The following is a 22,090-nucleotide window of genomic DNA, read 5'->3' as shown; positions in this document are numbered from 1 at the left end:
GGGGCGGAGTCGAGCGGCCCCGCGAAAATTGAGTGCCGGAGCAGCAGGTAAGTGTTCTGTGTAGAGGTGCTGCTGCAACCACATATGCTGGCTGCAGCAGCACCATACGAGAACAGGGTCAGCAAGTCTCAGTGGGAGGAATAGTGCCCCATCATTGGTGTCACTGATACCAATGATGGGGCACTATTCCTCCCACTGATACCAACGATGGGGCACTATTCCTCCCACTGACACCAACGATGGGGCACTATTCCTCCCCCCCACTGACACCAACGATGGGGCACTATCCCCCCCCCCACTGACACCAACGATGGGGCACTATTCCACCCCCCACTGACACCAATGATGGGGCACTATTCCACCCCTCACTGACACCAATGATGGGACACCATTCCTCCCACTGACATCAATGATGGGGCACTATTCCTCCCACTGACACCAATGATGGGGCACTATTCCTGCCACTGATACCAATGATGGGGCACCATTCCTGCCACTGATACCAATGATGGGGCACCTATTCCTCCCACTGATACCAATGATGGGGCACTATTCCTCCCACTGACACCAATGATGGAGCACTATTCCTCCACTGATACTAATGATAGGACACTATTCCTGCCACTAATGCCAATGATGGGGCACTATTCCTGCCACTAATACCAATGATGGGGCACTATTCCTCCCACTGACATCAATGATGGGGCACTATTCCTCCACTGATACTAATGATGGGGCACTATTCCTCCCACTGACATCAATGATGGGGCACTATTCCTCCCACTGGTGTGCATTGGAAGAGGGGTAGTCTTATACGGCGAGTATAGCCCAAACACTACATTTTAGCAGGAAAAGTAGGGGGGTCGTCTTATACGCCCAGTCGTCTTATACGCCGGCAAATACGGTAATTACACAAGTACTTAAGGAAGCACTAGCTTAAAGGGGAGCTACAGCCGTTTGTAAAAAAAAAAAATTAAAAAAATGAATTTGTCACAGACATGGGACAGAATGTGAAAAGGGCTAAAAGTTCATTACAGGGTCTGAGTCACCAACGTTTAAAAGAGAAGTATGAACTTTAGTTAAAATAACAGAAAAAAAAAAAAGCAACATTTATACTCACTGAGGAAGATGCAGCGTTGATCCAAAACTGCATCTGTCCCCCGCTGGCTTTGCAGTGATCACTGATTGCTCAGTTCTCCCCTCCGCTCTGAGCAGAGAGCCCTGAATGTCAGTCACCAACTCTCTGCTCTGCCCCTCCAGCACTCACTGGAGTGCTAGGCTGTGGAGGGGATGGAAGAGGCTGGCTCAGGCTCTCAGAAGCTGCACCAGGTGACTGTCTAGGCTTCTGGGTGCATCCCGACCACATGGTCAAGTTCTTTTCAGAGCCTGGACCAGCTCAGTGGTGTCAACCGAAAGCGGATTTTAGATTGCTGTTGGCTGAAAACTGGTCACAGAACTGCAGAACAAACTACACTCCTATGATCCCCAGGAGAAGTATAGCCAAAAAAACCTTTGGCTGTACTTCTTTAAAGGATGGTGAACTTTAAACATCATGTGCAGGGTAATTTGATGGCAAAAATATTATTCTATATATGAATAAATGTATGAAATTAACACAGATACACTTCATACAACACTAAATCATGCTTTAAAATATAGATAGTGTCAGATAGGTTAATAATAAAAGCTTGATTATTAATGAAGATGTGTCACCATTCATCTGAGTGGTGAAACATTTTCAACAATACAATAATAAATCCATTTAAATATACCTAATACGAACTATGCCATGAGCTGGATAAACTAGTGTGTTTTTCAGCAGGAGGCAGCAGAGTACTATTAAACTCATTGTAGCCTCAGGAACTGAGGAAATTGTATAAAAATTTATTTTCTAGCACCTAGGAATTTCTGATTTTAAATAACTGACAATATTCCCAAAATAATTGGCTCAACAACAAAGTGTAAGAGCTAATCAACTCTTATCTACCAAGCAACTAAAAAAAAAACACTGACAAAAAATGACAAAATGCACTGTGATTGAACCCTGGGAGTTTTGTACGTGTATTTATATATTTTGTTTCTAAAGCCTGGTACACACAGGCAGTTTTCTTTCATTCAACCCAGTGGGCTGAATTAGAAAAAAATTGATGAGTTTGCAAGGAGCTTGCTGTACTAACTATGCAATGTTTGTGCAGAGATCTTCCCACAGAGCTATTGTGTTCTGAAAAGGTGACCAACCCCCTACCAGAGCACACAGGTCAGCACTCGCAGCCTTTGGCTGCAAGCACTGATTTTATGCTGATCAGCTGCTGGTTTTCCAGCATGCTCTTTTGACAGAAGCTGGACAGGCTGCTGTACACACTGGGCAAATGCCGGCCGGTGTCTGTTAAACTGGCTGATATTCAGCCTGTGTGTACCAGCCTTTAAGGTAAGCAAGCAGAATTTTGGCATCACAGCAGGAGACCTAACATCGTTAATGAACAGCTGTCATGCAGCAAAACACCCATGTAATCAGGCTGTCTCAAATATAGCCAAGTCCTGACAGTCACTGCACATGTGCCGTACACTGGTGCTTTGCTTATAGACAGATTCAATTTAACAAGAGTGAACACACACAAGCGGTAACATTTAACAAATATGATCCTATTGTGTTAATTCTGCAAGGGGTTACTCAACTTTATCTGATTTAGTGTTTAAAACATTAGTATTTCTTGAAGACAGTCATATCAAACAGGTATTCACCACAAAGCCGCTGCCCGTCCAAAACATAGGTAGTTCCTTTCGCCAAAGGGCCACAGTCAGACTTGTAAGCAGTGTGCAGGGGACTAAATAGAGAAGAGCAGGCTGGCCCCTCTGCATCAGGGCAAGTGCCACAAAAGTCACCAAGAGACCAATACCATAGGCTGCAAAAAGAGGCAAAAAGAGAACACGTAAATATATAAGAAAATCTAAAGCTAACATGATAAGGTAACATGTTAGAACATTTTAGAAATTGCATCTATGGGGCTGAAAGACAAAGTACCCACAAAGGGTCCCGGAATTGGGTAGCTGATAGGTGCAAAGATTGCTAGCAGCCAGTAAACTGCTGCATTTGGCCCTTTAAATAACTGCAATTTCAAACAAAATGCATTTATTCTTTTCTCCACCCCTCCCCTCCTCCAGCCTAACAGACATCACTCTTCCCAGAAACATACTTACCTCAACCTCAAGACTGCATGCTTTGGCATTCATTTAGATTTCTTGGTAAAAATTTTCTATGAACTCACAGGTAAACTTGACATATTGCAGGGAGGGGGTTGGGCTAGAGCAGGGGTTGGCAAACTTTTTGACTTGAGGGCCACAATGGGTTCATATATTGGACCCGGGGGCCGGCCCAAGAGTAGATGAATGATGTGTATGTGTCATCCATAGTAAGTATAGTAATATTCCCCCATAGTAAGCATAGTAATTAATCCCCCATATAGTAATTCATCCCCCCTATAGTAATTCATCCCCCATAGTAATTCATCCCCCATATAGTAATTCATCCCCCATAGTAATTCATCCCCCATAGTAATTCATCCCCCATAGTAATTCATCCCCCATAGTAATTCATCCCCCATATAGTAATTCATCCCCCCTATAGTAATTCATCCCCCCATAGTAATACATTCCCCATATTAATTCATTCCCCATATTAATTCATCCCCCATATTAATTCATATGTCAATTCACTTACCTTTGCTCCGTGCGTTCCTCTCGCCGTGTTCCCGCGCCGTTCCGGTCTTCAGGGCGGACTGTGAGAGGAGCCTAGCTCCCCTCACGTTCGTCACGCTGCCCCGCCTACACACATCCTGACAGCCATCCTGACAGTATCACGCTCCACGGGCCGGATTAAAAGGTCTGCCGGGCCGTAGTTTGCCCATTGCTGGGCTAGAGTCTGCTTTCGGTCAGCACTAGCAAGTTCCGTTTTCACTCAGTATAGTGAGTATAAGCATAGTGAGATGGACATAAGAGAAACATACCTATGGTACATGCTAGAAAGTAGATCCTTGAAGACTGAATCTGAATGTCAAATCTGTGACAGTAAGCTACCAGAAGCCCTGCACAAAGAAAAAGAATACATAGAACATATTTGTATGCAAAGCTAAACATTCATTCTTATTTCCTTAATTGGCAATCACTTTTAAATCATTTAATAATTGCTGTCAGTTTGTTGGTTCTCAAACAAGGACACACTTGTGCATGAAAAATGTGGAAAGCATGCAATGCCTCCCACAAACCATGTGATGCACTATGTCATAGTTATTCAATTTTTTCTTATATTTTCTGCACTTGTAATTCTCAAATACGAAAACTGGTTCACAAACTGCCTTTAGCATTGGAAAGTCCACAGTTTGTGATGCCCTCTTAGGTACACCAAATGTTAGATCTCCATATGCACAGCTTGACCCTAGGATCTAAGGGATTTCAATTTGAAGAATAACACAGATACTTGGCACCTGCAGTTCAGCACTTGTATTACCTTAGAAACTGTTTGGTTGTGGATTTCACTTTAAAAGATACACAATGTTTTACCATTCTTGATTTGACTATGCTAGTTTGACTGTATATTAAAGGAAACCTACTAGCTACTTGACGAAAGTGTGGTGAAGTCATTTCCAGTGCGGCGACAATCGTCGCCATCTTGGTGTACCCGTTTGATATGCTGTATGAGGGTTTTAGCTCTTATGTCTTATGTGAGTGCGGGTTTATTATTATTCATTTTTGTTCAATAAAATTGGTTGCACTATGAGAAACCCCTTTCTTTTATATTTGAGTACACCCCTAAGCCAGAGACCTATTAATCCCACCAGCCTCGACCTGCACAGGATTTTGGATTTTGGTTTGAGTGCTTCTTGACCTGTTACTTATACGTCAACGTTTGGAGGTGAGCATGCATGCTGGGTGATGGTAGACACAGCGGTGTACCAAGGGGAAGATTCACTTTGAACCTTTTTTTTGGGACTTATTATGATTACCACTGTGGACTGTCACTTTATATTCTACTGAATATTATCTTTTGAAATTTCACTTTATTCATCCACTTTTGGTTTATTTCACCTATATGTGAGTTACAACATATTGTGTTTGTAATATACAGTTATATTTATTCACACGTCTTATACTAGATGGTCGGCTGGGTGTTTATCAGTTGAATGTCTCACTGTACACTTGTGCATTTTGTATTGCTGTATGTTTTAGGTTTATACATTTATACTTACTGATTTTGTGGGTTATTGCATAATTTAGGTTTGTTTATTAAGCTCTATTAATTATTCACTTTGGTGAATTGTTTGTGATATAGTTTACATTGGTATATGCCCTAATATAGAGGCAGGTGGGCCATTTATTTATTCAGCCACTTATTAATTGATTGTTATGTACTTTACTTAGGTTGAGACTTACGGCGCAGAACTATTAATTTATTGTTATGATTTTCCTTTTGAGTGGTGGAACACTTTTGGTGCTTGCAGCTTTAGTATAGTTAAATATTTTTTTGGCAGCGTATAAGACTCCTTCCTTTAAGCTGGTCATAGATGGATTGAAATTTGTCCATTTCAGCAGGAACCAGACAAATTTTGATTTATCTATGGCCATTCTTGTTTGTGAGAAGTAGGTCTAATGATTGATTTCTCACAAACTGGCTTCCAGGAAAATATTTGTTTGAGCAGTGTTGCAGCTGATTAGTGTATTCTGACATTAGAGGAGTCCCCGCTGTCAGAACACAATCCTATAGAGAATGGAGGAATCCATTCAGTTTTTTTGATCAGCCCGCTGGCTGATCAAAAAAAAAAAAAAGACGATTCATGTATGGCCAGCTTTGCATATGGAATTTAAGAATTTAAGTGCTTGGGTCTGATGATAATAATTGAATTTTAAAATCTGTCCTATGGTCTGACATTAATGGGGGTTTCATGATGCATCTGTAAAAACTATCATATTTAAAGATAAATAAAATCTTTTTTCTTTTATTTTTGCACTTTTGTGTATTTCAATGTTTTTTTCACAGAATGCCTGTAAAGTAAAATGCTTCTATAGAAGGACAACAAATTTCATGTGTGGTCACAAGAGCAGCTTGAAATTCACAAATCCATTTCATCAGGATAAGCAGTTTTTTTCTAGGACATCCAAGCCTATGATAACTACAAAAGTGCACTCAAGTAAACCTGTCATGAGAGAAGTACAGAGGCTGCCACTATGGACCTCCTCTTGAAATTGTTAGCTCACGGACTGTTTTTTTTTAAAAAATATATATTTTTATATATAACTGTATTACATTTGACTTTTCATCTAATATCATGGACAATAAATTGGACAGAAAATAAAATTGAATATATATCAAATTAAAAAACTTAAATATGCTGCAAAAAAAACAACAAAAAACCCCACAACCATTATTGGCACCTTTTTTTTTCTATCAGCAAAATGCCAATGCTCCTATTTTCGGGCCAATAATTTTCAGCATCTGATATATCGGTGCATCACTAGCCTTAACGATATGACCAATGAAAGGTAAAGTGAATAACATTGATTATCTTGTTGCAATGGCACCCAAAAATGGGTGGGATATATTAGGCAGCAAGTGAACATTATGTCCCTGAAGTTGATTTGTTGAAAGCAGAGAATATTGGCAAGTGTAAAGATTTGAGTGACTTGAAAAGGACCAAATTGTAACGGCTAGATAGCTGGGTCAGAGCAACATCAAACTGCAGCTCTTGTGAGATATTCCTGGTCTGTGGTGGACAGGACTGACCAAAATGGACCAAGGAAAGAAAAACAAGTGAATCGGCGACAGGGTCATGGACGACCAAGACTCATTGATGCACATGGGGAGCGAAAGCTTACCTGTGTTGTCAATTCCAATAGAAAGGTACCTATAGCTCAAGTTGCTGAGAAAGTTAATGCTGGTTCTGACAGAAAGGTGTCAGAACACATAGTGCATTGCGGTTTGTTGCGTTTGGTACTGGGTTGAAACAGAATGGTCAGGGTGCCCATGCTAACCTGTGTCCAAAAGAACCAACAATGAGCATGTGAGCATCAGAACTATACCACGGAGCAATGGAAGAATGTGTCTTCAAGGTGTTGACTTGGCCTCCAAATTCAAAGTCAGATTCATGGAGGCCCTAACTCACAACTTACAGAACGTACAGGATCTGCTACTGATGGCTTGGTGGCAGATAACACAGCATGCCTTCAGAGGTCTAATGGTATCCATGCCTCGACAGGTCAGCACTGTTTGGTTGGCAAAAGTGGAACCTACTCAATATTCAATGGTTGATCATGTTACAGTGGGTGTTCATAATGTTATGGCAGATCGGTGTAGGTGTATATGTGTTCTTGTTCCAGATCAGTAGCTCAATGTAGTGAAAAAGAAATCCAGTCAGCATGATAGCTAACGTTTTGTAGTTTTTTTTGGAGCGTTTTGTCAGCAGAAAAGGGCTAAACGTTCCTAAACACTCCTAAAACACTCCTAACAGCTTTTTTTTCCCTCTACATGTACTATAAAAACACTAATAAAATACTAATGCTCCTAATGTGCATGGAGCCTTAATACATATTTTATATAACAACCTGAAAAAAAACCCAGTGGTTTTAGAACATCCTGTACCCAAACGCCTGTTGTATGATATATTTTAGCTGTATTCCCAACTAGTCTATATACTTTGGCTAGAATATATTGTAGGACATAAAGCAGTAATAGCATATGTAGAGGCTACATATATTTATAAGAAGCCATTTCATTACCATTGGTTCCTTATTGTTTAATAGTTTTCAATATTTTGTGGTCTCCTTTTATTTTCTTGAATTCAAAATGGCATGACAACAAAATTGATGATTTGGGTAACCTCCTTACCTGGTACCAAAATGTCTCCGAAGCCCAAGAGAGAGAATGGCCTGTCACACAGGGCCAGGGGTGAAGAGTTTAATCTTGGAACTTTAAGAACCATTGGGAGCTAAAAGATAATGAAAAAAGACAAAGTGGTTACAGGAGGTTGGAGGGAGAAAGGTTAAGCTCAACTTTTATAGGACAAGCAAAGATTTGTATCCAGATTTATTTATTATTATTATACAGGATTATATAGTGCCGACAGCTTGCTCAGCGTTTTACATTATGGTGGGAGACAGTACACGAGACAGTACAGTAACAATACGATTCAATACACGAGGGGTTCGAGGGCCCTGCTCCTTGGAGCTTACAATCTAGGAGGGAGGGGATAGTGGTACAGGAGGAAATAGCTGTGGGGGATGGAGTGGTAGGAAGAGTAGAGCAGTTCAATTTTATCTGAGGGCGGGGTAGGCTTCCCTGAAGAGATAGGTTTTCAGAGTGCGCCTAAAGGTGAGCAGAGTAGGTGATAGTCTGATGGATTGGGGTAGGGAGTTCCAGAGGATGGGGGAAGCCTTGGAAAAGTCCTGGAGACGAGCATGGGAGGAGGAGATAAGGGAGCTAGAGAGTAGGAGGTCTTGTGAGGAGTTGAGAGTACGATTTGGGTGATATTTGGAGACAAGATGGGTGATGTAGTTTGGGGCAGTGTTATGAATGGCTTTATACGTCAGTGTTAGCGTTTTGAATTTTATCTGTTGGGCAATTTACAGGTACTTATATAGAACCATCAATTTATGCAGCACTTTACATATATATTATACATTCACATCAGTCCTTAACCCTCAAGGGGTGTACAATCTAAGGTAACTAACTCACATTCATACATACACATACTAGGGACAATTCAGACAGGAGCCATTTACCCTACCAACATGTCTTTGGAGTGTGGGAGGAAACTGGAATACCTGGAGGAAACCCACGCAGGCACAGGGAGAACATGCAATCTCCAGCCTGGTAGCTGGTGGTTGAGACTCGAACCAACAACCCTAGTGCTGCCAGGTGGAAGTGCTATCACTTAGCCACTGTGCTGCGCATATAGGTATGTTTTGTAGAAATAACTTAAAACTGGGTATACACTAGACCAGGGTTTTATGGAGCCCTAGGGTTCGTCCAGAGGTTGCTAGGGGTTCCATGATCAATGAGCAATTTCTGCCTCTTAAATAAGTTCCTACTGATACTATTGATCTTTTTAGCGATCTGTAAGGGGGCAATTATTCCCAATGACCACAAGTGTAAGGAGCATTCTTCATCAACCAGGGTTCCTCCAAAAGGTTGCTAGGGGTTCCTTGAGCAATGAGCAATTTCTGTCTCTCAGATAAGTTCCCACTAATACCACTGTTCTGTTTAGCTACCTATAAGGGGGTAATTCTTGCCAATGCCCACTGACCATCACACTAATGTATCATGATTTGTAGATATAGTCATTTTTAGCAGGGGTTCCATAAACTGGAAGATATTTCAAGGGTTCCTCTGTGTTAAGAGGTTAAGAAAGGCTCCATTAGACTTTCATATGAAATTTGTTGCTTTAAGAACATTTGTTCAATCTTCATTTTCGACCACAGTGATGAGAAAATTTAAAGAAACAATATGAAAGAATCAAACCGGTAAACAATTAATGTATGTAGTTTTCATTAAAGATATTACATTCAATTCAAAATCAAATGTTAAAAGCAAATGACATTCTTAAGTACTTTGGAACAGCACTTGTCCAGTTACTGAAAAGAAAGTGACAAAGAATTGATCTTATGAATCTTACTAGTGGATAGCCAGCTTTAGAGTTAAAGTAATTGCCACTAAAAGCATAAGGCCTTGTTCACACCATGATGCATAGACGTCAGGTTTTCTGCATGCGTCCTGCAAGTGCACAACAAAATCATTTGTTCTCTATGTGCTCTGTTCACACCACAACACTAGTATCAGGTGCAGATTTTTTTTCTGCACAGGAATTTGCAATGTGTAGAAAACTCATTGTAGCGCACATGAAAACTGATGTAAACTGATGTCTCTGCAAGTGAAATCTGTGTGTCAGTTTCCATCAGTTTTAATGCACATGCGGTGTGAACGAGCCCTTAATCAAGCAGGCAAGGGTTTCAGTTTCCCAATCAACAGATTAGAAAAGATGCAGGATCTTAGTGACTTTGTTGCCTAGCTATATTCAATTTAACATGCACTTGACAACCCCTCAACTACTCTACAATAGTAGTGAACACAAGAGCTTTGATGAACAACTGTAAAATCTATAAAATTCCATAATGCTCTCTGTCAGCATGGACCAAATTTCATAAGGAACATTTTCACTACCCTGTATAGAATTCAGGCTGTTCCAAAAAGAAAGAGGTCTTACCCAGTATCAAATATGGCAACTTAAACATATATATATATACACACACACATATACACACATATATATATATATATACACACACACATATACATACATATATATACACACATACATATATATATACACACACACACACACACAGCCTAAAAACCTGCAAAGTATGCACAGGCAAACAATTAAAGAAAGTTATACAAATAGGTGAAAAGTAGCTGTGCCGAAGACTCAAGAAATTCTAAAGGTTACATGTGTACATGAGCCTACCTCCAATCCAATACGCAAAAAAAAAAAAAAGGGAAGGGAATCTCACCCCCTCCATTTAGGTGTATCAGAACGAAGAGCAGTTCGGTGTAATTGGACAGTGGATTCCGTTTACTCCCAGCTGTCCATGCAGCACAGCAGTTGTCTGCTCTGCATAAACAGAGCGGACATGGACGTGTCATCTGCCCGCTCTGCTCTGATCAGCAGGGGATTAGCGGACAGATCCCCTGCTGATAAAAATGAACTCCCCTGCTGATAGAAATGCTCTGTTTCCTGTTGTTGATGAGATCTCCATTGTATTACCTGTTTATTCACATAATTTTACTTTTGCAAAGGCACACATGCACAATCATTTTAACCAAAAACATGTCTGTAACAGAATCTAATCAAGACTGTGACTGGATTACATTGCTATAGACAAGATGGACAATTCTTACCTTTTCCTGGGTGCTTGAATCTGAGGGGCCAGCAGCAACTTCCACCATGATACTCTCCCCACTCTGCAAATTAAAAACACATATTTCTGAAGGTGGAGTGATGAGATTTATTCAGTGTATGTGCTAATCAAATCATATTAGATCAAATTAATTAGTAATGACAGTTTCATTTAAATTTGCTCACTAGTTCCTCGCTAGAAACCTTACTTCCTGGACAAGTTTCTGACAAAAATAGCAGTCATTACAAAAAGATAGGAGGAAAAGGGTCTAAACCATTTAATTTTTATCAGGGCTGGATTACCTACATGGCAACCTAGGGACCAATGATTATTAGAGTGACCTACCATATTCTGGTTGACTAAGCAGTGTGTTTCAAGTAGAGCTCATAGAGGCTAAATACAGTACATTCATTGATTGTATTTTGCAAGATATCACAGATCAACTAAAAAGAACTCCCTGGAAGACACCAGTGACATAGCCTTCCCACAGGGCAGCTGGGAGGCCATAGTTATGTCATCAGTGCCTAATATCAGGAAGTAAAAAAAGTAACTTGACAAATAAAGCTTTAATTGTGTACTTCATATGACTTGATGTTTAGGAATCAGAATGAAGAGCTGCATGCATCAGACAATTTTTGTTTTGGGGGGGAATGTGCACTTTAAGCACCACAATCTCCAGGAGCTAAGCCCCACCACCTGTTAATAAACTAAGAATTGTCAATGCCTCAATGTGAAGATCTTTAAAGAAAACACAGGTAGGTATCATCCCCATGATTACTTTTAAAAAGGTTTGAGTGGTAAATGTTGAAATATGCATTTTAAGGTCTGGTGATTAACAAAACAAAGAAGGACTTTAATGGTTATCAAGGAGGGAATAAATAGCTAAATAGATGCTTGAAATACATCCCAATTGAAGCCTCTGTATTTTTTACTGTAATGCAGTCTGGCTGCATATACAGTAATAAATATGCTGTTCTTCATGTTTAATTTCAATATAATATTAAATACTAAGCAACACAGCATAGGTTAAAAGACACAGTGATAGCTACACGCTAGGGAGTCAGACCACGGTTTGCACATACAAGCAGTGGATCCAGTGTTCCAACGCTCCCCTTGCACAGTGCTTGAACAACAGCACTCACAATCCCCAAGCAATGCTGCTAACTGAAGTACTGTGAAGGGGGAGTCTAAGACCACAGCCATGTGCTGTGTTGATAGCAGAAACAAATGCTGAGAAATGCCATACAGGCATCACTGGAGTCATGCATTTAGACAGAAAGAGTAGACCGCAAAGGGCCTGCAGGAAAAAATCATTACTGAAATGGATGAAAACAAGCATTTTGAAAGAAAATATGGAAGACTCCCTTCCCCACGCTTAACCCAACCATTGTATAAAATAAAGTTATACCTTTGTAATAAATGGAGTGATGAACACGAAAAACACATCGTATATAAAGAGAACGAACAGGAGTAAAGTGCAGCTCTGCAAGGAAATTGAGGGATAATGAAAAATTTCAATTAAAAAAAAAATATTTTAATTAACAAGTTAACAGGTTTGATGGGCTAACCTTCCTATATACAGAAATGTGTGCATAAAAGTAACCATAATACAGCAGTGGCAACTTCTGCATAAATGATAGGTGCCCATGACATATAAAACCAACATACCTGCCGCATGTGAAACATTATGGTAAATAATGTCAATAAAATACATAATAAACAAGTACAGTTATATGATGGTGCACTCTATAGCAGTGTTTTTCAACCTTTTTGTGCAAAGGCACACTTTTTTCATGAAAAAAAATCACGAGGCACACCACCATTAGAAAATGTTAAAAAAATTTACCTCTGTGCCTATATTGACTATATATAAAGTAATTCTCTTGAATAGGAATCAAACACAAAGAAATTATTTTATAATTACTTTATTATGAAATAATAAAGTATTTTATAATTGGACCCGGGGGCCGGACCAAAAGTAGATGAATGATGTGTATGTGTCATCCATAGTAAGTATAGTAATATTCCCCCATAGTAAGCATAGTAATTAATCCCCCATATAGTAATTCATCCCCCATAGTAATTCATCCCCCATATAGTAATTCATCCCCCATAGTAATTAATCCCCCATATAGTAATTCATCCCCCATAGTAATTCATCCCCCATAGTAATTAATCCCCCATAGTAATTCATCCCCCATATAGTAATTCATCCCCCATAGTAATTCATCCCCCATAGTAATAAATCCCCCATATAGTAATTCATCCCCCATAGTAATTCATCCCCCATATAGTAATTCATCCCCCATAGTAATTAATCCCCCATATAGTAATTCATCCCCCATATAGTAATTCATCCCCCATATAGTAATTAATCCCCCATATAGTAATTCATCCCCCATATAGTAATTCATCCCCCATAGTAATTCACCCCCCATATAGTAATTCATCCCCCCTATAGTAATTCATCCCCCATATAGTAATTCATCCCCCATAGTAATTCATCCCCCCTATAGTAATTCATCCCCCATATAGTAATTCATCCCCCCTATAGTAATTCATCCCCCCTATAGTAATTCATCCCCCATAGTAATTCATCCCCCATATAGTAATTCATCCCCCATAGTAATTCATCCCCCCTATAGTAATTCATCCCCCATATAGTAATTCATCCCCCCATATAGTAATTCATCCCCCATAGTAATTCATCCCCCATAGTAATTCATCCCCCATAGTAATTCATCCCCCATATTAATTCATCCCCCATATTAAGTCCCCAAGCCCCCCCTGTGTCAATTCACTTACCTTTGCTCCGCGCGTTCCTCTCGCCGTTCCGGTGTAGCATGAAAATCTGTCTCCTATGAGGATCTGTCCCCCTCGACGTATCTGCGCATGTGCCAGTTTCAGGCATTAGCAGCCGATCGGCAATCTCCGGGACATGCGCAGATACGTCGAGGGGGACAGATCATCCTGACAGTATCACGCTCCGCGGGCCGGATTAAAAGGTCCGCCGGGCCGTATACGGCCCGCGGGCCGTAGTTTGCCCATTGCTGTTCTAATGATTGGTCTATTTGTGAGCCGAGGCCACATGTTACGGATGAAATTGCAATTTTTCCCACGGCACACCAGACAATATCTCACGGCACACTAGTGTGCCGCGGCACAGTGGTTGAAAAACGCTGCTCTATAGTATGTTACACATCATATACTTCATTACGAATACGCTGCCATAGTAAAAGATGCCCACATATAGCAAGGATTTTTGGCCACATCAAAGTCACAGGTTTTCTGGTACATTTATTAAGTAATCAGCTTCAGTCCAGAGATTTACCCAGCAAGTCCTCATTTTTGCTGACAGATGTGCTCAGTCTGCATCATTCAATACACTTTATATGAGCCCAGTTTGTCCTGGACCCAACCAAGCTTGTGACTGGACAGTGAATGGAGAAACAGCTTTCTCATGTTATCAGCATGTCTCATGTCATTACATGAACTGACTGGTTCTTTGTACTGCTTCTTTCTTTCGCACTCTAGCTGTGCTGTATGGGAGCTGTAAGAGGCTTGTAAAAGCTCAAACTCAAGATACTTACATAGCTGGTATTTAAAAATACATTTGATGATTGATGATGTATTACTGATCTGCAATTGTGTATTTTATATCTGCTTAGAGTTCAGCTGTAGCATTTCTTTTACCTTAAATGTGGGTAGGCGGATTGTCTTTAACATGTAAAGACAAAAAGCTATGCCAAGAATATCCTGGAGAATCCAAGCCCACCTAAAAGATAAAATACTTCACTATTATATATCCTTAAATGGCTTTTATAATATAATTTTTTAGTGGTGCGCATTAATACTTACTGATCTTCATTTCGATATACTCCCCATAATACACTGACAGCAATGCAGAATGACGCCAACAGGAGTTTCCACAGAGGTGGTCGATTGTGAAAGTATGGAAGGTTATTGTCTGGAATTCTGATAAGGAATGTATAAATGTATTGCAGGTTATTGTCTGGAATTCTAATAACGAATGTGTAAAGACATTTTAATGATAAAAATGACAAATGTACATTAAAAATTAACGCAGAAACAATTTTATACTAAATTAAACTAAAATGTCTACTTTATCTTATCTAGTACACTTGAGAATTTATTTCTTTGGCATTTTCTTAGTAACCTTTATACTACTGCATAGTCATGATATAAACCCTGTCCAGTTCTGATGTATTAAAAGGACAAAACAAAGAAGGGAATGAAGGAAAGTGTCTTGTCAATGAATAAATTACATTTGCATGTAAGCATAAAATGTATTAATGGAGAAGTACAATCAAAGCTCTTTTGGCTGTACTTTTCCTATGGATCATAGGAGTGCAGTTCGTTCTGCACTCCTGTGAACAGTTTTCAGCTGTCAGCACACAGCCAGTCCAGGCTGGGGAAGGAACATGACCATATGGTTAGGATCCACCCCAGTGTCTGGAGCGGCACCTAGCTCAGCCTCTCAGCAAGCCACTGAGATCCTGAGCCAGCCGCTCCCTCCCCCTCCACAGTCCAGCGCTCCAATGAGCGCTGGGATGGGCAGAGTAGACAGCGGTGACTGACAGTCATTGCTCTCTGCTCACAGTCATGTGATCGCGTTTTCACCCTTAGAGCCTGCGGGGGACAGATACAGCAGCGGACCGAAGCTGCATCCACCAAAGTAAGTATGATTTTTAAAAATTTCCAATACTTCTCTTTTAAGTTGTGGATCTTTTCAGCTAGAAACAAACATATGACATCAAGGAAAAAAGAACAAAACTACAAATGCAAGACAGATTTGGCCACAACTAAGACACAGCAGGAGTGGGAAAACATGTGGGCAGTTATTGCCAAATGATCCATTACAGTTTCAACTCTCAAGTCTTCCTATAAAGTAATGATGCATTAGTACCTACAAGAATTTCCCACATAATCCGCTCCTGCCCTGAAGTTTGCTGCTTGCACCACATGACATATTTGTTGAAACTATGTACAAATAACTAATTTCAGGTCCAGGGTCTATGGTCTTCCCCATAGTCTATTCAATATATTTTTGCAAAAAGACCCAGGGATGGCATTTTTGTATCTCACATCTTTATTATCCCCAAGCAAACAGGAGCAAAAGTTTCGAAAAAGACAACTGCACTTTTCATAAAGCATAATGAAAAGCTAACCTGCATTCTGAGTGACACTCGCACAAATTTTTCATGCACATGGCAACCTTGGACAAATTAGGTCCAAACATTCCAGAACTGGAAACAGGACTGAAGCCTGCTGTCAGGTGACGTCACCTCAGCCGGTCCAGGTTGGGGAAAGATCCCGACTTTAAAGTCAGGACTAACCCAGAGTCTGGGAATGGCACCTGGCTCAGCCTCTTAGTGAACCGCTGAGAGCCTGAGCTAGCCTCCCCCAGCCCAGCGCTCCATCGAGCGTGGGGGGGTGATGGGAGAGCAGACAGTGGTGCTCAGAGCGGCTGTGAGAACTCAGCAGTCAGTGGTCATGTGATTGCTGCGTTCTCACCATTAGAGCTAGCAGGAGACAGATGCACCATTGGACCTATGCTGCATCGACCTAGGTATGATTTAAAATAAAAAAAAAAAACCTAAATCCCATACTTCTCTTTTAAGTACAGCACAGTACAGATAAAACACAAAAGTTTATTTTTTCTAGTTTCTTACCTGCACTTTCCATATGGGATTCTGCGGACGAATGGGAAAAGACAACTGTATAGACCGATGGATGCAGCCAAACAGAATATTGCAATGATTACATAAACTGCAAAGAAAAAAAAAAAAAAAGTGATGCGTATTCACTTTTTACTACACGTCTCTCAAACAATCATTGTAAAATACTTCTGGAGCTAAGCAACGTGTGATGGCCTATCCTCAGCTAGCCTTATGTATCCTTAAATGATCGACCATAGATTCAGATCAGATTATACAGCCCAACAAATCAAAAAACTTTACCGTATTTTCCGCTCCATAAGACAAACTTTTTTCCCCCCCAAAAAGGGGGGAAAATGTCAGTGCGTCTTCTGGAGCGAATATAAAGCGGCTGGTCCGGTATTTCCGCCACCACCATGTCAGAATACCGGGCTGGCCGCTCAGCTGTTCTCTGCGGCAGGAACTCACCTGTTCCTCGGTCCAGCGCTGTAGTCTTCCCGCGCCGGCTTCTTCCCGCCCCGGCATCTGTGACAGCCGGGTGCCCACTGCGCATGCGCGAGAAGCGCTGCGCTTTGTGAATGGTCCGGTGTCTTCTGGGATACATGACAGGTCCCAAAAGACGCCGGGCCATTCACAATGCGCAGCGGGCACCCGGCTGTCACAGTATAGGAAGGAGAACTCCGCGGAGTTCCAATTCAGGTACCCGCTCCCCCTCCCTCCCTAAAGGTCCGCAGTCTCTGGGCAGACCCCTGTACTGTCCGCAGTCTCTGGGCAGACCCCTGTACTGTCCGCAGTCTCTGGGCAGACCCCTGTACTGTCCGCAGTCTCTGGGCAGACCCCTGTACTGTCCGCAGTCTCTGGTCATCCCCTGTACTGTGTCCACAGCCTCTGGTCATCCCCTGTACTGTGTCCACAGCCTCTGGTCATCCCCTGTACTGTGTCCACAGTCTCTGGTCATCCCCTGTACTGTGTCCACAGTCTCTGGTCATCCCCTGTACTGTGTCCGCAGTCTCTGGTCATCCCCTGTACTATGTCTGCAGGCTCTGGTCATCTCCTGTACTATGTCCGCAGTCTCTGGTCATCCCCTGTACTGTGTCCACAGTCTCTGGTCATCCCCTGTACTGTGTCCACAGTCTCTGGTCATCCCCTGTACTATGTCTGCAGGCTCTGGTCATCTCCTGTACTATGTCCGCAGTCTCTGGTCATCCCTGTACTGTGTCCACAGTCTCTGGTCATCTCCTGTACTGTGTCCACAGTCTCTGGTCATCTCCTGTACTGTGTCCACAGTCTCTGGTCATCTCCTGTACTGTGTCCACAGTCTCTGGTCATCTCCTGTACTGTGTCCACAGTCTCTGGTCATCTCCTGTACTGTGTCCACAGTCTCTGGTCATCTCCTCTACTGTGTCCACAGTCTCTGGTCATCTCCTCTACTGTGTCCACAGTCTCTGGTCATCTCCTCTACTGTGTCCACAGTCTCTGGTCATCTCCTGTACTATGTCCACAGTCTCTGGTCATCTCCTGTACTGTGTCCACAGTCTCTGGTCATCTCCTGTACTATGTCCGCAGTCTCTGGTCATCTCCTGTACTGTGTCCGCAGTCTCTGGTCATCCGCTGTACTATGTCCGCAGTCTCTGGTCATCTCCTGTACTATGTCCGCAGTTTCTGGTCATCTCCTGTACTATGACCGCAGTCTCCGGTCATCTCCTGTACTATGACCGCAGTCTCTGGTCATCTCCTGTACTATGACTGCAGTCTCTGGTCATCTCCTGTACTGTGTCCGCAGTCTCTGGTCATCCGCTGTACTGTGTCCACAGTCTCTGGTCATCCCCTGTACTGTGTCCTCAGTCTCTGGTCATCCCCTGTACTATGTCTGCAGGCTCTGGTCATCTCCTGTACTATGTCCGCAGTCTCTGGTCATCCCTGTACTGTGTCCACAGTCTCTGGTCATCTCCTGTACTGTGTCCACAGTCTCTGGTCATCTCCTGTACTGTGTCCACAGTCTCTGGTCATCTCCTGTACTGTGTCCACAGTCTCTGGTCATCTCCTGTACTGTGTCCACAGTCTCTGGTCATCTCCTGTACTGTGTCCACAGTCTCTGGTCATCTCCTGTACTGTGTCCACAGTCTCTGGTCATCTCCTGTACTGTGTCCACAGTCTCTGGTCATCTCCTCTACTGTGTCCACAGTCTCTGGTCATCTCCTATACTATGTCCACAGTCTCTGGTCATCTCCTGTACTGTGTCCACAGTCTCTGGTCATCTCCTGTACTATGTCCGCAGTCTCTGGTCATCTCCTGTACTGTGTCCGCAGTCTCTGGTCATCCGCTGTACTATGTCCGCAGTCTCTGGTCATCTCCTGTACTATGTCCGCAGTTTCTGGTCATCTCCTGTACTATGTCCGCAGTCTCTGGTCATCTCCTGTACTATGACCGCAGTCTCTGGTCTTCTCCTGTACTATGACCGCAGTCTCTGGTCATCTCCTGTACTATGACTGCAGTCTCTGGTCATCTCCTGTACTGTGTCCGCAGTCTCTGGTCATCCGCTGTACTGTGTCCGCAGTCTCTGGTCCATCTCCTGTACTATGTCCGCAGTCTCTGGTCCATCTCCTGTACTATGTCCGCAGTCTCTGGTCATCTCCTGTACTATGTCCGCAGTTTCTGGTCATCTCCTGTACTATGTCCGCAGTCTCTGGTCATCTCCTGTACTATGACCGCAGTCTCTGGTCATCTCCTGTACTATGACCGCAGTCTCTGGTCATCTCCTGTACTGTGTCCGCAGTCTCTGGTCATCTCCTGTACTGTGTCCGCAGTCTCTGGTCCATCTCCTGTACTGTGTCCGCAGTCTCTGGTCCTTCTCCTGTACTGTGTCCACAGTCTTTGGTCATCTCTTGTACTGTCTGCAGTCTCTGGTCATCTCCTGTACTATGTCTGCAGTGTCTGGTCACTTCCTGTACTATGTCTGCAGTCCATTGGTTCAGAATATTTTTTTTCTTGTTTTTCTCCTCTAAAACCTAGGCGCGTCTTATGGTCAGGTGCATCTTATGGAGCGAAAAATACAGTATATAATTTTTGCTAAATGTGAATTGATCCTTTGCCAAGACCATCTGTGGCTTTGTGAAAACAACTATTCATGGATTCACACTGAATCATCCTTTTTTGCAATCAGTTTCTAAAAGGTATGCATTTCTGTAGAAAGGAAGATTATACAGTCTCATTGTTATGCATATGGCTATAATAAAGGACTTTGTGTACTGTATGAGCTAGCTAATGGTAAAACATCTACCAACTATGCATCCAGTAAAATAAAATGAAGTTCCTGGGAGCTGATTTTTAAGGACACTTTCTCAGTAGGAAGACTGGCTTATACAGGGGGACATCACACTGCCACAGGACAATAACACACCAGCTTTAATCCAGGGATGCAAAAACAACGGTGTGCTACTTGAAGATTTCAGAAAGTGAGCCCTCCTTTTATGTAGTAAGTGGTAAAATGCCATGAATCTTTCCACCACCAGACCAATTCTCCCATTTTTCACACACATGCTACAAGGGCACATTATTTCTGTGAAAATTTACTAAAGACCCCCAAACTATATATTTATTTTTTTAAATAAAATAAACATTTAAAAGGATAAGATTTTTTCGTTACAAAAAATAATAAATGCACATTTTTTTTTTGCAGGTATAAAATGTACGTTAATTTTGTTTGTTTCTGGAATCTCTACTGACCGCTCTGCTGATCGCATTGCACCAGTGATCAGCAGAGCGGTCAGTATATCTGCCTGCCCATACGGGATGTACAGGCAAGCAGATATACTGACAGAAATATTCAATGAACTAGCATGGTGCTCCACAGCGCTGTGGTAGTTCATTGAGAACTACAAGACGGTAGAGAACACAGTGATGAATGACGTAGCCAGGCAGCCTCTAGCTGTCACACGAGGGTGTTGGGTGTAACAGGGGCCGGTCCGATTGTAACTTGTTACATGTTGCACCCTGAATATGGGTGTAACATGTAACATGTTACGAAAGGATACCTTATCCTTTAATAAGAGGACAACAAAGAAAAAGCACTGGTGTAAGAACGCTCTCATAGGATCAGGCATCTGGTTTGAACGGGGTACAAGTTTAAGAGACCAAGACACTGCTGGGTCATCAGGAATAATGTTGATTGGACAGGTATACCTTTTCAAATGCTACCATTTTTTTATTTTGATAAGCTGGTGCTAAGTGGGTATCTGTAGCCAGTTTCTCCTACTACTCACAAGCCTATGAATGGTCACTCATGCTATGCATAACCAGGCCACTCCCTAGAACCTATGGCTAATTTAAAACCAGCTTTATTAAATGACACTAAAATCATCTCAGGTAGCAGAAATTTTTGTATGCACAAATGAATGTGCACTGCAAAAAATGTACACTGTGAAATAGAGTCGTACAGTTTTGTACTGGGCTTGTTCTTCCTAACTAACATCTAATGTGAGGTTTGTGTAGGGCATGTATAATTTGGTAACCATGAAAAGAACAAGCAGGAAAAATATCCAGCCACTGTTTCTTCACCTAAGCGATCATAGAATTGGTAGAGAAGAATCAACATTGAGCAGCACATAACCACAAACACGCAGATCATGACAGGAGTAACATCCACAGTCTCATCATCATGTTTCTTATCAGATCCATCATCCCTCTTATGCTTCATGTACCGCCTGCAAATAAGAGAAAGAAAAACAATCTTTACTCTGACCATGTTTACTTATAAACAGATTTAATTGTTTTTTCTTATTTCAATGTAGAAAAAGGTTTCAAAAGAAATGACATGTCACGAAGATTCTCAAAATGAAAAACTAGGCCTAAACTATATGGGTGACTTTGATCTGCGTGATATAACTTCTTGCTTCCAACCACCTCATTTCTAACGTATCTATGTCAATCTGTTGCAAATGAGGTGGTATCACAGGCAAGAAAGGGGGAACACTGCCTATAATCCCCTATCAAACAGAAATAATATGTAAATTATGACAAAATAGAACTACATTTTATAGCAATTTTGAAACACTCACTGTAAATCCTAAAATTATTTTTTATTATGTTTGGCATCTTGTCTAAATGTACACAATTTGCTCAAACAGAATATTTAATGTGAATCTTTTGCAAAGTTTCCCAAACTGGAGATCCTGCCAGTAGCATCCCTTAACCACTTGCCTACCAGGCACTTATACCCCCTTCTTTACCAGGCCAATTTTCAGCTTTCAACGCTTTCGCACTTTGATTGACAATTGCGCGGTCATGCAAGATTGTACCCATATGAAATTTTTATCACTTTTTTCTCACAAACAGAGCTTTCTTTTGGTGGTATCTAATCGCCGCTGGGCACTTTACTTTTTGCGCTATAAACAAAAAAATTTGCAAACAATTTGAAAAAAAAATGTTTTTATCATAAAATTTTTCAAACAGGTAATTTTTCTCCTTCA

General features: G+C 41.6%; 1 protein-coding gene across 4 annotated transcripts in view; it reads right to left on the bottom strand.

Moving 5' to 3' along the window:
* The window catches only part of SPPL2B (signal peptide peptidase like 2B), a 55,857-nt gene that overhangs the window by 1,884 nt on the left and 31,883 nt on the right, over nucleotides 1-22,090 (bottom strand). For 2 of the 4 annotated variants that reach the window (XM_089675668.1, XM_089675669.1), the window contains exons 6-14: nucleotides 21,180-21,325; nucleotides 16,638-16,734; nucleotides 14,803-14,919; nucleotides 14,638-14,719; nucleotides 12,353-12,427; nucleotides 10,946-11,008; nucleotides 7,877-7,976; nucleotides 4,005-4,082; nucleotides 2,677-2,903 (exon numbers count right to left, since the gene is read on the bottom strand). In XM_089675668.1, the coding sequence (XP_089531794.1) occupies nucleotides 2,722-2,903; nucleotides 4,005-4,082; nucleotides 7,877-7,976; nucleotides 10,946-11,008; nucleotides 12,353-12,427; nucleotides 14,638-14,719; nucleotides 14,803-14,919; nucleotides 16,638-16,734; nucleotides 21,180-21,325 (940 nt within the window). In that variant the 3' untranslated portion in view covers nucleotides 2,677-2,721. The remainder of the gene's footprint in view (nucleotides 1-2,676; nucleotides 2,904-4,004; nucleotides 4,083-7,876; nucleotides 7,977-10,945; nucleotides 11,009-12,352; nucleotides 12,428-14,637; nucleotides 14,720-14,802; nucleotides 14,920-16,637; nucleotides 16,735-21,179; nucleotides 21,326-22,090) is intronic. The other 2 variants (XM_089675666.1, XM_089675661.1) reach the window with 1 other exon arrangement.

Source organism: Staurois parvus, unplaced genomic scaffold (assembly GCF_062004578.1).
Source record: "Staurois parvus isolate SC_StPar_1 unplaced genomic scaffold, SC_StPar_1.0 ptg000013l, whole genome shotgun sequence".
In the NCBI taxonomy this organism is placed as follows: domain Eukaryota; kingdom Metazoa; phylum Chordata; class Amphibia; order Anura; family Ranidae; genus Staurois; species Staurois parvus.
This window is presented reverse-complemented; position numbering and strand designations above follow the sequence as displayed.